General features: G+C 44.4%; 3 protein-coding genes across 3 annotated transcripts in view; 1 reads left to right on the top strand and 2 right to left on the bottom strand.

The window, feature by feature from the left end:
* Positions 1-6,943, bottom strand: part of gripap1 (GRIP1 associated protein 1) — a 19,576-nt gene extending 12,633 nt beyond the window's left edge. Inside the window, exons 1-3 of the mRNA XM_058083594.2 lie at positions 6,830-6,943; positions 3,568-3,668; positions 1,377-1,507 (exon numbers count right to left, since the gene is read on the bottom strand). The gene's annotated coding sequence lies outside the window, so the exon portion shown is untranslated. The remainder of the gene's footprint in view (positions 1-1,376; positions 1,508-3,567; positions 3,669-6,829) is intronic.
* slc6a8 (solute carrier family 6 member 8) overlaps positions 1-9,714 on the top strand; it is an 11,074-nt gene extending 1,360 nt beyond the window's left edge. The window contains exons 2-13 of the mRNA XM_058083595.2: positions 1,357-1,488; positions 1,585-1,861; positions 2,034-2,166; positions 4,042-4,176; positions 4,254-4,357; positions 4,427-4,551; positions 5,349-5,461; positions 5,709-5,846; positions 5,924-6,026; positions 7,296-7,396; positions 7,476-7,646; positions 7,731-9,714. Coding sequence (XP_057939578.2) covers positions 1,357-1,488; positions 1,585-1,861; positions 2,034-2,166; positions 4,042-4,176; positions 4,254-4,357; positions 4,427-4,551; positions 5,349-5,461; positions 5,709-5,846; positions 5,924-6,026; positions 7,296-7,396; positions 7,476-7,646; positions 7,731-7,859 — 1,661 coding nt within the window. The 3' untranslated portion in view covers positions 7,860-9,714. The remainder of the gene's footprint in view (positions 1-1,356; positions 1,489-1,584; positions 1,862-2,033; positions 2,167-4,041; positions 4,177-4,253; positions 4,358-4,426; positions 4,552-5,348; positions 5,462-5,708; positions 5,847-5,923; positions 6,027-7,295; positions 7,397-7,475; positions 7,647-7,730) is intronic.
* On the bottom strand, positions 9,232-15,422 carry bcap31 (B cell receptor associated protein 31). Its single transcript, XM_058083596.2, has 8 exons — positions 15,256-15,422; positions 14,185-14,278; positions 13,972-14,072; positions 13,621-13,765; positions 12,061-12,196; positions 10,903-11,029; positions 10,723-10,823; positions 9,232-10,629 (listed from the first exon to the last, which is right to left on the bottom strand). Exons 2-8 carry the CDS (start codon positions 14,274-14,276, stop codon positions 10,603-10,605), a joined length of 729 nt encoding a protein of 242 aa, XP_057939579.2. The 5' UTR covers positions 14,277-14,278; positions 15,256-15,422; the 3' UTR covers positions 9,232-10,602.

Genomic DNA, 15,422 nt, shown 5'->3' with positions numbered 1-15,422 from the left:
ACAGGCTCCGCCTCCTCACCTCCTTTGCCTGCCTCAGACCAGCCTTCTTGTGTCTTGAACACGTAGAGGCGAACATTTTATTTGTTTACTTTTGTGAATGATCAACTTGTTGGCGTGTAATAAAATGCAGATAACGAGCGTGACCTGGTTAACACTGACTCTCGCTCCCGTGGGTTGTCGTGACCAAGTCATTTCTGCCCTAGTCTTCTCCTTCTTCTTCACTTAGCATGTTGATTTAGCTCGGATTAGCCAGATTAGCTCACTAACTGTAGCTTTGCAGTTTAACATGCTAAAGTGTCACTTTCCATTCTCAGCCAATCACGTGCACGCATGTGAGATGATGCAGCAGTGGGATTCACACGTAAAGGAAAGCGCACTGTGGGAGAATACACAACAAATTATAAACATTTACAGTCATGGCCAAATGTTTTCAGAATGAAGTACAAATATAGTACATATATATATATATATATATATATACATAATAAAAGTCTGCTGCCTTTTATAATGGCAATTTGCACATCCTCTAGAACGTTATGAAGAGTGATAAGATGAATGTCAATTAATTGCAAAGTCCCACTACCACCACCATATTTTACTGTTGATGATGTTCTTTTGGATTAGCATGTTGGCCTCACAGTGGTGAGATAGGGAAGACCTGGGGTGTTGAATATCTGTAGGAGCATCTCTGTATGCAGCTTACATGTTCTCCCCATGCACGCGTGGGTTTTCTCCGGGTACTCCAGACAAATTGTCCATAGGTGTGAATATGAGTGTGAATGGTTGTTTGTCTATATGTGCCCTGCCCTGCCTAATGTCAGCTGATAGGCTCCAGCATACCCGCGACCCTAGTGAGGATAAGGGGCATAGAAAATGCATGGATTGATCTAACACAAATGTCCCAAACATGGAAATCAGCAAGGGGGCACCACTGTACTTGAGTCTATCATAGTACCATCTGACTCTGAACCCAATACAATACACAGTCCAACTTGTATGGAAAAACTAGTTCCCAAAGGAAATAAAGACACACTGTGTGAACAATGATGAGTCAAGTGAGTATTTTAGAGCATATGATAATAAATAGTACCTGTTACTGACCTCTGTCTCGGTGTTTGAGACCGACTGGGGGACTTTTGGGCTTTACTTACAGGACAGAGGTAAAAGGTTGATCAAGGTAGCGAGTCTGAGTTAAGATGAAGCTGTAATTGTTTTACACACACGGCTTAGATGAATGAAGTTATAAAATGTTACATAAAAATGTTACAGCAGCTGTCCAAAGTCTGGAAGGTCATGCCGGGGCATTTATACCTTAATGAGGTCACAAATGAAGGTTGTCCTCCTTGTCATTATCAGGCGTCTTCCTCATTCCATACCTGTTGATTGTCTTTGTGGGCGGAGTCCCCATCTTCTTCCTGGAGATCTCATTGGGTCAGTTCATGAAGGCTGGAAGCATCAATGTGTGGAACATCGCACCGCTTTTCAAAGGTAGCGCACGCCCCCAAACCTGTGCAATATGATCAGGAAGTTTAATTTGTGTACGTGTATGTATGTGTGTGTGTGTGTGTGTGTGTGTGTGTGTAGGTCTGGGCTACGCGTCCATGGTGATTGTGTTCTTCTGCAACACGTACTACATCATGGTGCTGGCGTGGGCCTTCTACTACCTCATCAATTCCTTCAGCGCCCAATTGCCGTGGTCCACGTGCGATAACCCCTGGAACACGTACGCCTGCGTGGACGCCTTCAGTCTCCATCACTGCAACAATGCCACTGATAACCACACAGACGCCACCGTCACCAACGGCAACCTGTCCTGCGACGACCTCGCCCACGCCAGATCCCCTATCATTGAGTTCTGGGAGTGAGTTCTACAATTCTTAATAGGATATGTAGTGCAATGTGATTTGTATTAATGTAACATATTGTGTGTCACAGAAGAAACAATTGTCTGTTAGCAGGAAACTAAGTGGAAGGGATTAGCGAGATGCAAAGCTAAACTGCCTAGCTTAGTGCATGTGTCTGTGTGTCTGCAGGAACAAGGTTCTGAACATCTCATCGGGCCTGGACGACCCGGGTCAAATCAACTGGGAGCTGCTGCTGTGTCTGATGGCCGTGTGGCTGCTGGTCTACTTCTGCGTGTGGAAGGGTGTCAAATCCACGGGAAAGGTAACGTGCCAGCAACACGCCATAAACACGCTCCCTTGCTCACATGGTAGTGACATCATCACACCACCAAGAGGTCATGTGACACTGACCTTGTCATCGTGTCCTCAAATTGTGTGTGTGTGTGTGCGTGCTGACGTAACACTGACAAAGGTCAAAGGTCACTGATCAGCTGTCAAAGCAAACAAGCTAAAGATAATGTGCACGTACATCTCTTTAAAGCTCTGTGTGTGTGTGTGCCCACTCGCTGTCACGTGGCAGACTAAGCGTTTCCATGACGATGCAGCGGAGGGGGTGGGGATGGAGTTGGCTGTCTATTCATACCGTAAGGCTGTGATTGGTCCTAGGTGGCAGGGGGGGAGGGGTTACTTATTCTGCAGTGGGACGTGACTGAGAGATGCAGCACACGTATGTGTGTGTGTGTGTATGTGTGTGTTGGGAGTTATGGAGGTCACATGACCATCACAAATGACATCACACATTTGCACATAGAGGTCATCATGGTGGTGTGTGAGTGGGGGTTTATTATCTCACAGTGCGTGTGTGTGTGTGTGTGTGTGTGTGTGTGTGTATGCTCACTCTCACGGATCTTCTCTATCAACACAAACATTCGTGTTGGTGTTCAACAGCAGGTAGCATTTTCAAGTACGCACCCTCGCACAGTCTCGTGGATTGAAGCTTGCGTGGACTCGGTGTCCTCACAAAAGACAACATATCTTCACACAGACTCGTCCTCATAACGACACACAGTATGTCCACGCAGAGCATCATTCTATTCTAAAACAATAACGATGACATCCATCCATCTGTTTTCTATACTGCTTGTCGTCACTTTGGTTCGCGGGTATGCTGGGGCCTATCTCAGCTGTCTTCGGGCAAGATGTGGGATACACCCCGGACTGTTCACCCGCCAATCACAGGGCAATAATGATCATTTAAAAAAAATGTAATTGATGTTACAGTCGGCAATAATATAAAGTTGTACATGGTGTAAATTATACACCATGACTTTCTAATGACTTAACTTTAAGTATGACATCATTATTCTTGGGGCAGCACGGCGGTCGAGTGGTTAGCGAGCAGACCTCACAGGGTTCAATTCCACCCTCGGCCATCTCTGTGTGGAGTTTGCATGTTCTCCCCGCGCATGCGTGGGTTTTCTCCGGGTAGGTAGGGTAGGTTAATTAGCGACTCCAAATTGTCCATAGGTATGAATGTGAGTGTGAATGGTTGTTTGTCTATATGTGCCCTGTGATTGGCTGGCCACCAGTCCAGGGTGTACTCCGCCTCTTGCCCGAAGACAGCTGGGATAGGCTCCAGCACCCCCCACAAAATGAATGAATGAATGATTATTCTTTCTAATGGCACAATAAAATACAGTGAAATGAGAGACGCATGCTGTACCGTTCTCATTTTGAAGGCGTGTGCGAGCTGTGAGGTGCTTGTCGCTGCTGTCCTTCCATAGAGAGGAAAAGCCGGCATTCTTTTGACAACAGCAGGGCCATCTGGAGAGCAGAAAGTCAAATGCATTAAATATATTTGCATGCTGTGTTGAATGAATGAATGAGTTTGACTGCCAAGATGGAGGACTATAGATAAACAACAGGTGATCAGACTTTCATAGCTTTTCCTGTAGAAGGATGGTGTATGTACTTCATATCCAAAAGGTAAGACCACAAATGTTTTTGTGGCCGAGGAATAATTTTCCTCTTGTTCTAGTTACCCATCTTAATGAACTAAAAAAAGTCAGCCTGGTTCGTGTGTGTGTATGTGTGTAGTGATCTCAGGTTCCTGTTTGTGTTCTTCTCATCTTTATTTTCTCATGCTGTACTAGAACATTTGGCAGACATGTGACCCGTGCATGTGTGTGTGTTTTAGATTGTGTACTTCACAGCAACGTTCCCGTACGTGGTTCTGATTATCCTGCTGGTCCGGGGAGTCACGCTTCCTGGCGCTTATGATGGCATCATGTACTACATCAAACCTGACTGGTCCAAACTAGAAGAGGCTCAGGTCAGGACCCGCAAGGGGGAAACATCCACCAAATGTTTGACAGATCCTGTTGTGAACTTTCACCTCTGACCCCACAGGTGTGGATCGACGCCGGGACACAGGTGTTCTTCTCGTACGCCATTGGTCTGGGAGCACTGACGGCGCTAGGCAGCTACAACCGCTTCAACAATGACTGTTATAAGTAAGACGCACACACCCGTGCACATCAGCCAAACGTTCATTGACTCGATGCGTGTTTTCCCGCCATCAGGGATGCCTTCGTGCTGGCACTGATCAACAGCGGCACCAGTTTTTTTGCCGGCTTTGTGGTCTTCTCCATCTTGGGCTTTATGGCGGCTGAGCAGGGCGTCGACATCTCGCAGGTTGCAGAGTCAGGTGAGCTATTGTATTTTGAAAGGCAGGATACTCACTTTTAGAGGGAAAATTCCACACATTCCAGGAAGTCATGTTGTCATGGCATATGCCATGCAATGCAATGTCAGCTGACATTGTGTGTGAATCCAGAAACGGTGAAGCGAAACAGAAATGCTTTTAAAAGGCACAAAAATCTAAATTTAGAATGAACGCAGGAGCCATTCAAAAGCTGAAGCTGGGCTGAAATGCTGTGGAAATACGCTAAGACGTGTCCTGAAAGTAAGAGTAAATTGGTAGTTTGAGCTCAAATCGGGAATGGCGGCGCACCAGGGGAGGTGTCCAAATTTTCAGCTTGGCGCAGTGATAATTTCGTGACAAAACAGTGCGCTGAAGGTGCCCAGAAAGATCGCCAGCTCTAACATTGTCTGTCGGAGCGGACTTAATGAAACCGTCTGAACCAGCCTGTACAGTTTTGTATTAAATGTCCCATCACATCTGATGTCAGATCAAAGATGTCACACTTAATGGGAATTCAACCTGACAGCAGCTGAAAGTATGATGCCATCCGAGGCCTGCTCCACGTTGGGGCAAAATAAATAGCTTGCACCCCCAAATCAACATTTTAGAAGTGAAAACTCTGCCAAAAAAAGCACCACACAGCTCCACGGTATGGTTTAGTATCTCTGGACTTGATCTTAGGACCTCCAGATTACAAACCAAGCAGTCTACATGTATGCAATAGGAACCGCAGTTGCCCCACCCACTTTCCCTGAGTCACATGACGTGTGTATGTGTGTCCGTGTGTGTGTGCGCATCAGGTCCAGGTCTGGCATTCATCGCGTATCCAAAGGCAGTCAGTTTGATGCCAGTGGCTCCATTATGGGCGGGGCTTTTCTTCTTCATGCTGCTGCTGCTCGGCCTAGACAGTCAGGTGACACGCATGCACGCAAACACACACGGCTAGTTTAGCTTAGCATCTTGCTAATAATGTTAATCACACTACATATAAACACACACACACACACACAAACACACATACAGATATATTAGGGATGCCTCGATCAGGGTAGTATGCTGCCTATTCTGATCACCTATTAGTGAGATCGGCCGACACCGATCACATTGATTAACAGTACATTTTTTAATTGATCTATGTGTGTGTGTGTGTGTGTGTTCAGTTCGTAGGCGTGGAAGGTTTTGTGACAGGGATTCTGGATCTTCTCCCGAGCAAATATGAGCATCGCTACAAGAGGGAACTCGCTGTCGCCGTCTGCTGTTTGCTGTGCTTCATCATCGACATCTCCATGGTGACGCAGGTCGGTGAGACGCTCACATTGGCACCACGTGGTCCAGGAATCAAACCGTGACATGTTGTTGTTGTTGTTGTTTCCAGGGAGGAATGTATGTCTTCCAGCTGTTTGACTATTACTCAGCCAGCGGGATGACGCTGCTATGGCAAGCCTTCTGGGAATGCATCGTGGTGGCCTGGGTGTATGGTACGGTACCCTTCTTAAATAGTGCTTCATCTAGAGGAAGACGTTAGTCCTAGAGACATTTTAGTATTTATTTATACATTCCAAAAATCTATGGTGCAGTTCCTCCGACTATGACAAAAAAAAAGAAGCAAAGACGGGTGCAGTTAGGTAAATGGGAAGACATCACAAGGCGCATAAGAATTGATTGTTAATTTCGTCCAGCTGCCCAGCACAGGAACAAACGTAACAAATGTGATATTTTCCCCTTTGTAGTGTGATATGACAACATTTCTTTTAAAAAGTAACTTACTGACTTATATACTTATAAGTAATGTCATGAAATTGCAGAGTATCAAACGTAGTGTAGTGGAGTGCAGTGTAATGTACGGTACTTTAGGACAGTCTAGTGTAATATAATGTAGTCCAGTATAGTACAGTGCAGCATTGTATAGTATAGTATAAATACCTAAAGCTATATGTGCTAGATATGACACAGTAAAAGAACTTTATGGACTTTATTTCTTTACAGTCCGATTTTTTCCATCCAACAGGTTAATTTGTATGTCTTAATGAGTCTGGTTTCTGTAATGAATGAACATTAACATGTAAAGTAAGGCACGAGCTTAGAGGAGCACGTGCTAATTTACACACACACACACACACACATATATACTGTATTTGGCTTTATGACGAAAAGGGCGCCAACAGGTTAGCTAGCACTTCAAATGTTAGCATTAATATGCAGGCGGACACAAAACAATGGGCGATATTCGCCGCCTAATTTGCATATAAATACGATCGTTAACACATGAACATGAACTCACCTTTATCGCTAACGTTGACAGACATACAAGTACAAAGACAAGATTCCAAACTTCAAGCTTCAAACTTTCAAGTTTCGGTTGTGGTCCTACTGAGGGGACCCCTTAGTTGCCCCGCAAGTTGCCTGATACAAAAACCAACATGAAGTCTGCCGTGAACAGTGCCTGGACAAACATATTTACAACAATGGAATTTACAACACTAGTAACGTAGTGTGGTGTCGTTTATGGCAGTCTTGTATAGTATGTGTTGGAATGTAGTGTAGTGTGGTGTTAGTTTGTCATTTCCTCACACAGAGAGGAAAAGCCAGTGTTTTTTTTTCATTTCAACTTTATGGAAATGCAAACAAGTTACAAACAAGTTAAATGCTACATATAGTATTTTCATCCCATGCTGAATGGAGTGCATACGTCTCGCCAGTCACATAGTGATATGCTAAATAATGATGATGATGTCATCACTTGGCAGGTGCCGACCGCTTCATGGATGACATCGCACGAATGATCGGGTACAGGCCCCTCCCCTGGATGAAGTGGTGCTGGTCCGTCATCACGCCTTGCGTCTGCATGGTGCGTCTCACACACTCATTGACTGTCATTGTGTACTTTTGTGTGGGACACATTGCTAACCATGTGTGTTTGCATTCAGGGCATCTTCCTGTTCCATCTGGTCAACTATAAGGCGCTGACGTACAACAACACGTACGTTTACCCGTGGTGGGGGGAAGTGTTGGGCTGGTGCCTGGCCTTGTCGTCCATGTTGTGCATTCCTGTCAGCCTCGTCTACAAGCTCTTTCTCGCCAAGGGATCCTTTGCGGAGGTTGGAGGTCACACCTCATCTTTGCTGTCGTCTGATCTGCAGCGTGCTAAGCTCTACGTGCGTGTGTGTGTGTGTGTGTTGCAGCGCTGGGCCCATCTGACCAGCCCGGTGTGGGGGGCTCACCACCTGGAGTACATGGCGCCTGACGTTAAGTCACTGAGCTCTCCCGCCAATGATGACAACAAGGTCATCATCTTCGAGAGTGTCATGTGACCACCCCCCCCCACGTGACCATCCGGACGCGTCACATGCCCTGTTGAGGAGGCCCAAAGGAAGTGACTCAAATCGCACTTTATCACGCTCGTCTTCCTGTCTGACCCGCCAAAATATCAACACTGTGAATCGCCACATGCTCCTCTCTGACACTTACCTGACCTTTGACCTCTTACAGGTCAAAAGTGCCAAAGTTCTTCCCTTGCCCGCCCTTCCCCCATCCCACTCAGAATACTCCAGTGCAAGAAGACGTAAGAGTTGCCTTACGTTGTTGTCTTAATAGCAGCCGGAGGGGGCGTGGCTACAAACCAACAGGAAGTGTTTTTTTTTATGCAGTATGGGGCCTATTCTCCCATTTGTGTTTTTCTACATGTCTGGAGTTACGTGCGTTTCCCTTATTCGAATTCCTGACACGTCCACCGTGCGTTTTGCAGACGCATCAACTAAGGAGGTGGACTTTGCCACTATATCATTTTTTAAAGGTAGTCCGAAAACACGGGAGTTTTCCAAGCAATTATCACTGAAATCCATAAAATTAGATAAAGCGCACTTATAGGTTTAATTGATATGTCCAATAATAATATTTGGCTACATTTCACTGCCTAACTTGTGCTTTTTCGCGCGTGCGTAGTCATGGTGATGTGACCATGTGTGTCCTCCGATTAAAGTTTTTGTTTCACTTGTTATATTGTGTAGCAACAATGAGCATAAATGTAATGTTAATGAAAACGTGGACGCGTTTAGGGGCCCTCACACACGAAAAAAATAATTACTTCTTTCTTTTTTAAGTTAATTTCTCTTGGAGGTCCCAAGCAGGTGCTTAGTTCGTTTATGCCTTGGGCCGGGTTCTATTCCGCGCAGTTGCGCGCCTTTGCCTCATGGGAGAATAGGTCCTAAGTGTTCATGGCTTCCTCAAGCTCCGCCTCCCAGCTGTGGCTACCTCGCGACTTCCTGTTTCGGCTTTAGGTGTTTTCATGCTGCGTCGCTATGTGAACAAGCAACAGTGGTTGGGGCTTTTATTTTGGCAGATGTGAAGCCTGTCAAGGCCCCCCCATCTACAGGTGACAAAAGGGATTTTTTTTTTTTTTTCGTAATGTTTTTGTTTTTCAAAGTGCTGAAAACTTAGTGTTTGGTGAGTTTAACATGCTTTAATGGGTTTTATTTTCATAAGCAAAACTCAGAAGATGTACCAAATACAGTCAATGCAGATCTACTTCCAGGCAAGGAGCCAATCAGCTGAGCCATCGCCTTTGCGACTCGAGTCGCTATCCTAATCATTTAGCACGTTAGCTTCTAGAAAAGATGATGTCATGTTTTTGTTCTAGCGTTCATCGTGGTCATATGATCAGAAAGAAGCACTGAAAATGTGAAAAGTTGTAAATAACGGTTCATTTTGTCACTTTATTGTGGAAGAGTGTCAGGATGAACGCAAACAGGAAGTGAGGTTTCAGTGAATGACTTAGACGTGACATTTACTTTGCTAAATTAACTTTTTTTGTAACTTGTGAGACTAAACAATTATCAACTAAGTATTTTGTTACTGGGATAAAAAAATGACTGAATTGAACATCTATATGAATGAGCTTTTAGTGTCAAATTAATTCTTTGTGTGAAAAAAAATGGTCTTACTGCACTTTTTTTGTTGTTTACGTCCGAGCAGAGCATATCTCCTCCAGAGAAAATCATTGATCTAACATTACCACACATAAGCAGCCAATTTGGCTTCATTATCAGGAAGGTAAACAAGGTCCGCTCATTGTACTGTAATTACATCAGTCATGTGATCATTGCTCGCTAACCAAATAACAGCAATAAAACTAATGTGATACAATCACCTGTGTACGTGCGTGGGCTCACAAACACGGACACAAAGAGCATCACTATACTACTTAAAACTGCAAGCCCCTCCCCCATTAAAGCTAATTAGTCACAAGCCAATCCTTAGTGGAGTCATACACAAGCTACAGTACATCAATAACACAGTACAATATGGCTCCAGCATGATAGCTCTATGGGATATCAGATATGAAAGCGCCGCTGCTTTGCTGTTTAACTCATTCGAAGATTTATCGAGAACCTGATGGACATGGGAGTAAAAATAATTCGGTTTTGACAAGCTGCACAAATCCTGGGTTTGTTAAGCCACTTTGACAGTACACCCCGCCTAGCGTTAAGCAATGCTAACAGGCTCCATCCCCCTCCATACCTGGTTTTGGTGGTGAGTTGCACGTGAGTTATAAATGGATCCGACACTTTCCGAAAGGCCGGTGACGTGACTTTGCTATAGCACCACATAAAGACAACAAAATGAACTAGTCAGCACTTCTGACGTCCTCACAGAAACTAGATCTTAGCAAGGCTGGGGGATCCAAGGAGGGCAAAGTGTTTTCTAAATTAAGCAAACAGCTGCCTTAGAACAACCCCCGCGCACATAGCTACGCTAGTTACATTGAGAACACCAACAATACACATGCACAGTATTTGCATGTACTGTATATTTTATTGATAACGTGCTATTTTTGCAGTTTCCGTCTTAACATGAAAAAAAAAACCCAAGCGACACATTAGCACGCAATGCTAACTACACGAGTCAACTTATGGCTCTGATGTCGTACTTTGCAAAGATTCTTCAGTGAGAAGCCAACCGTCTTAAAAGATGAAAGCAAGAACGAGCCGACAGGAAGTGATATGACACACACCGGAGAGGGCGACGACGATGAGACGCAGACCATCTTCATCCTGCTCAGTCAGACTTCTTGTCACCGCTGGCCTGCGAAAGGGAAAGGACCAAAACATGAGCAACGCCTCCTGCAGGCGGGAGGAAAATCTGCTTCCAGACAGGAAGTGTGTGTATGTGTGTTACCAGCAGCTTGCTGTGTTCGTCCAGCAGTCGGTCGTATTCCACTGTTAGGTTTTCAGCCTGCTTCTTCATCGCACGAACGTCACCATCCGACTTTTGCAGAGCTACACACACAAACACACAAAAAATAAGCTTCAAAAAGGTAGCCAGTTCTCATCAGCTTTCTTCAGAGCGTCCTCGCACCTTTTTTGGTGGCGTCCAGTTCCTCCTTCAATGTCTTCACTTCGTCCTTTAGAGTCTTGTTCTCTTCCTGCATTCCGCCTCCTTTTTTGCCCGCCTCTGGCACCTCAATACCAGCGTCACGTAGTTTCTATCAGATAAAGAAGACATTCATTCATTCATTTTCCATCGCTTTTTCCTATCCCAGCTGTCTTCGGGCGAGAGGCGGGGTACACCCTGGACTGGTCGCCAGCCAATCACAGGGCACATATAGACAAACAACCATTCACACTCATATTCATACCTATGGACAATTTGGAGTCGCCAATTAACCTAGCATGTTTTTGGAATGTGGGAGGAAACCGGAGTACCCGGAGAAAACCCACGCATGCACGGGGAGAAAATGCAAACTCCACACAGAGATGGCCGAGGGTGGAATTGAACCCTGGTCTCCTAGCTGTGAGGTCTGCGCGCTAACCACTCGACCGCCGTGCCGCCCATAAAGAAGACATGTTCATTCTATTTCCTTTGGAACAGATTGTGTTTGACTTTAGGTTGTGGTAATGAAACGCGTCATTACACACACAACACATGCACAGGTTGGCAGCTGTGTGATGGAGGAGCGTTTAGAATTCACACCTGTTACTCTGATACATCCGTGTCTGTGTTGAGCGAGTCAAACCCCCTCCATGCTAAAGAGTCTGGGGTGCCCTGACGATGATGAGGTCAGTGAACACAGCACACAGCACAGACACAGTGATTGAGCGCAGCAGCTGGCCAGTGATGCAGTCAAACAGGTCTCCATCATAAATTATAAAAACTATTTTTTTTTTTTTTTCTAAAGCTGTACATCGTCTCACTTTCACATACTGACGCCATCGTGATTCTACCCTCAAACCCCCCCTTTCCCAGGTCTGACTAGGCATTAGGACATCACGTCCGGACCCGCATGGACCTTGGAGGCGAAGACAGGAGCAAGTATTTTGCAGTATTACAAATAGTAGTTCTGCAGTATGAAGTATTATTACTATGCCACGACAGGTTCCGCCCCATCCGTTTAAAAATAGAGCGTACACACGAATAAATAGTGATTCACTGCCCGGCAGCCATGTGGTAGTTAGTCACAAAGCAGCAGGGTCAGAGTATGTGGCGCCCCTGCTGGCGGGAGTAGGAGTGACTTACGTCTTGCAGCACTTGGTTCTCCTCCATGAAACTTTTGGCGGCATTACTGGCGCCCTCCGCCTGCTTCTTGAACGCCTCGTTAGACGCCATCAGCAAGGCCTGCTGGGAGAGCAGCGTGGCCAGACGACGCAGCAACCTGCACGTACACACACACACACTGGGTTTACATTAGGTTGACTTTAAGTCATTTCAGATCAGGTCTGGATTTGAGTTTACAGTTAAAGTGTGTTTGGATAATGTTTACAAAGAGTTTAAAGTGAATTGATCAGGTTTAGACCATTTAAAGTGAGTTGAAATTGGGCTTGGACTCATTTTCAAGAGAGTTTAGACTTGGTTTAGACTGGCTTTGGACACAGTTTAACATCAGGTTGTGACTAAAGTTTTAAAAGCAGTTTTGATCGGGTTTACAAAAGAGTTTCAAGTCAAATCAGGTTTCAACTTTTGAAAGCGACTTCAGACCAGCTTTGGAATGAGTTTAAAGAGTTTAGCTAAGGTTTAGATTGAGTTTAAAGTGTGCCGCTGAGATGAGGCACATTTAGACCGAGTGTTGCTAACAAATTAAATAGAGGAAAGTACTCACCTGAAAACGTCGCGCACACTAACCAGCAGCAATAAACAGTTACAGTTTACAAAGAGTTTAAAGTGAATTGATCAGGTTTAGACCATTTAAAGTGAGTTGAAATTGGGTTTGGAGTAATTTTCAGGAGAGTTTAGACTTGGTTTAGACTGGCTTTAAACACAGGTGTATACATCAGGTTGTGACTAAAGTTTCAAAAGCAGTTTTGATCGGGTTTACAAAAGAGTTTCAAGTCAAATCAGGTTTCAACTTTTGAAAGCGACTTCAGACCAGCTTTGGAATGAGTTTAAAGAGTTTAGCTCAGGTTTAGACTGAGTTTAAAGTGTGCCGCTGAGATGAGGCACATTTAGACCGAGTGAGCTGACATTTGGTGCGAGCGGCTGCAGCACACATGATGTGTGTGTGCAGCTGAACGTGGAGTGACTTTATATTTAGTAACACCCACACGGATCGCGTGGCGTTGACAGGTGGTGATGATGTAAGAGCGAAGTGGGCGGGGTTAATGTCATTCATGTAATGAAACATGACCCAAAGCGTTTTGCACATCAATGGTCGAGGTCCGAGGCATGTTCACAAATTCATATGATGCGTTTAAGGACATGCTGAGCAAAAAGACGACTGAAAAGGAGGCATCCGTGTGGTCCAAATATGGCCGCCGGGTTACAGACAGTCCGGAAATATCCCATCAGCTGCCAACACTTTCTGCTAACTTGAGTCCCAAAATGGAAGTGCACGAGGAGCGGCGGTGTGAGCGCGTGTGCATACTGCCCCCTGCTGACGACTGAACTTCCTACATCAACAAACTACTTCAAGTGTGATGCGTTCAATAACAAATGATAAATTTAGTTAAAATATCATGAAAAATAACATAAATATTATTCCAGTACAATCAATTAATATTTTATTCATTATATTGATTTCAATTTTGACACAAAAACCCTGCGTAGAAGACGCACATGTGATGTATTGTCGCGTGTACTCACAGGCAGAGCAGCAGGGCGAATCCTGCGATGTACAGATTTCTCTGAGCTCGAAAGAGCTTCATGTGAATGTGCTCCACGGCTGTCGGGTTGTTGCTCAGGTCCACCTTCTCCGTCACACTGTACTTCCTCACCTCACGGACGGCGTCTGGCACGACAAGGTCATGTGACATCACAATATTGACAACAGACTGCACCTATAACACAAAGCTAAGATGGAAGCTTAGCATACATTGCCTTCCCACAAACCCATAATTTTTTTTCTGCATGTGGCCCTCGCCGGAGAACGTCGGACAAGTTTAGAGGTTCTACTGTAGTGTATATTCATATACACACACTGATGCACACACTTACCAATGAGCAGGAAGACCAGGATGGCCATTGCCACCATAAAGGAAGTGTTTCCATATAAGGCAATGGTTTGGACCAACCGAGACCTGAAGACACTGTTCCATCTGGGCCAACACACACACACACACACACACATCCATTACAAATAAGAGTGATTGCGTTAGAAAAATGCACGATGATGTTGGTAACTGCTATTCATCTGAATGTGTTCAGTACCTCTTAGCAGAAATGAAGGGAATACAGAGGAGGAGCACCAAGAAGACCTCCACGTACAAGAAGGTGGCCACTGCTGTCCACTGGAGACTCATACCTGAGTGATACACACGTACAAACACATACAGTCACAATACATAGCATAGATGTCAACATTTCCATTATAAAATATGTCAAATGTTCCACAAAATGAAGCAAAAATATAAAAAAAACGAATTTCCCAGTGAAAACAAGGAGTGTTTACAGACAATACAGTCATGTGATCAGTGTAGAATACTACATATTAATGTCTGTCTTCTGAATATATGGCTATTTCAGTTAATTTAACCTTTTTTTTGCTTGGAAATACTTAATTTATTTTAAAAATACATAACATTTGCTTAATTATGCATAAGTTTAACTAATAATTGTCAGGGGTATTAACATATTTTTGAAAAAACGTGCTTTAGTGGTGAGCACGTCACGTAAACTGTACGTCATATTAGTGATGGGGGCGTGGCTGCTTTGTCAAAGGCCCAATCAGGCCCCAATCTAATTGAGTCAGGCCAAACACAGTCTTGTGTTGACAGCCATGATAAAGTCATCAATCGTCATATTGAAAAAAAATACGAAACTTTGACGTTTTGGCCTTTGAATCCAAACAGGATAGCTTCCATGTTACAGTGTATACTTAATCCATGTATTTGTTACGTCATACACACAGACAACTTCAATAGAATAACACCAATTTCGTACTATAATTAAAAATGTATATTGTGTATCTACAGAGTAGGCGGTGGCTATTTCCTGGAGTTTTACGAACCCTAGGTAGTTAAAAAAAACACAAACGCAGTTTCCCACTTGACCTGAAATACGCCTCTTTATCCATTAAATAACCATACAATGACACATAAATGTGTAATTCGACTTGACGCGGCGTGTTGAATCAGATGTGACTATTCTCTAAACTGCTAACAGAAGCTACCTGACCAAAAACAACTTTTGGCGTCTGGAGAGATAATGAGGCTAGCAAGCAATTACCTAGCTAGCTCTGGAGAAGTGTTGCTAACAAATTAAATAGAAGAAAGTACTCACCTGAAGATTGTCGCACACACTAACCAGCAGTAATAATAAACAGTTGCAGTAATAATAACAAGTTATGTATGTCAAAGCCTCCCAGTTTAGCTTTTAGCTTTGCTGCGCTCGGCTGAGCCAAGACAAGACGACACTTCCGGTTCCTGGTACAAAACGCCAGCTCATCT

This window comes from Doryrhamphus excisus, linkage group LG17, assembly GCF_037039965.1.
Source record: "Doryrhamphus excisus strain RoL-2023G ecotype Guam linkage group LG17, RoL_Dexc_Guam_v1.1, whole genome shotgun sequence".
Lineage (NCBI taxonomy): Eukaryota > Metazoa > Chordata > Actinopteri > Syngnathiformes > Syngnathidae > Doryrhamphus > Doryrhamphus excisus.
Note: the sequence above shows the minus strand (reverse complement) of the source record. Positions and strands in the feature narration are given on the sequence as shown.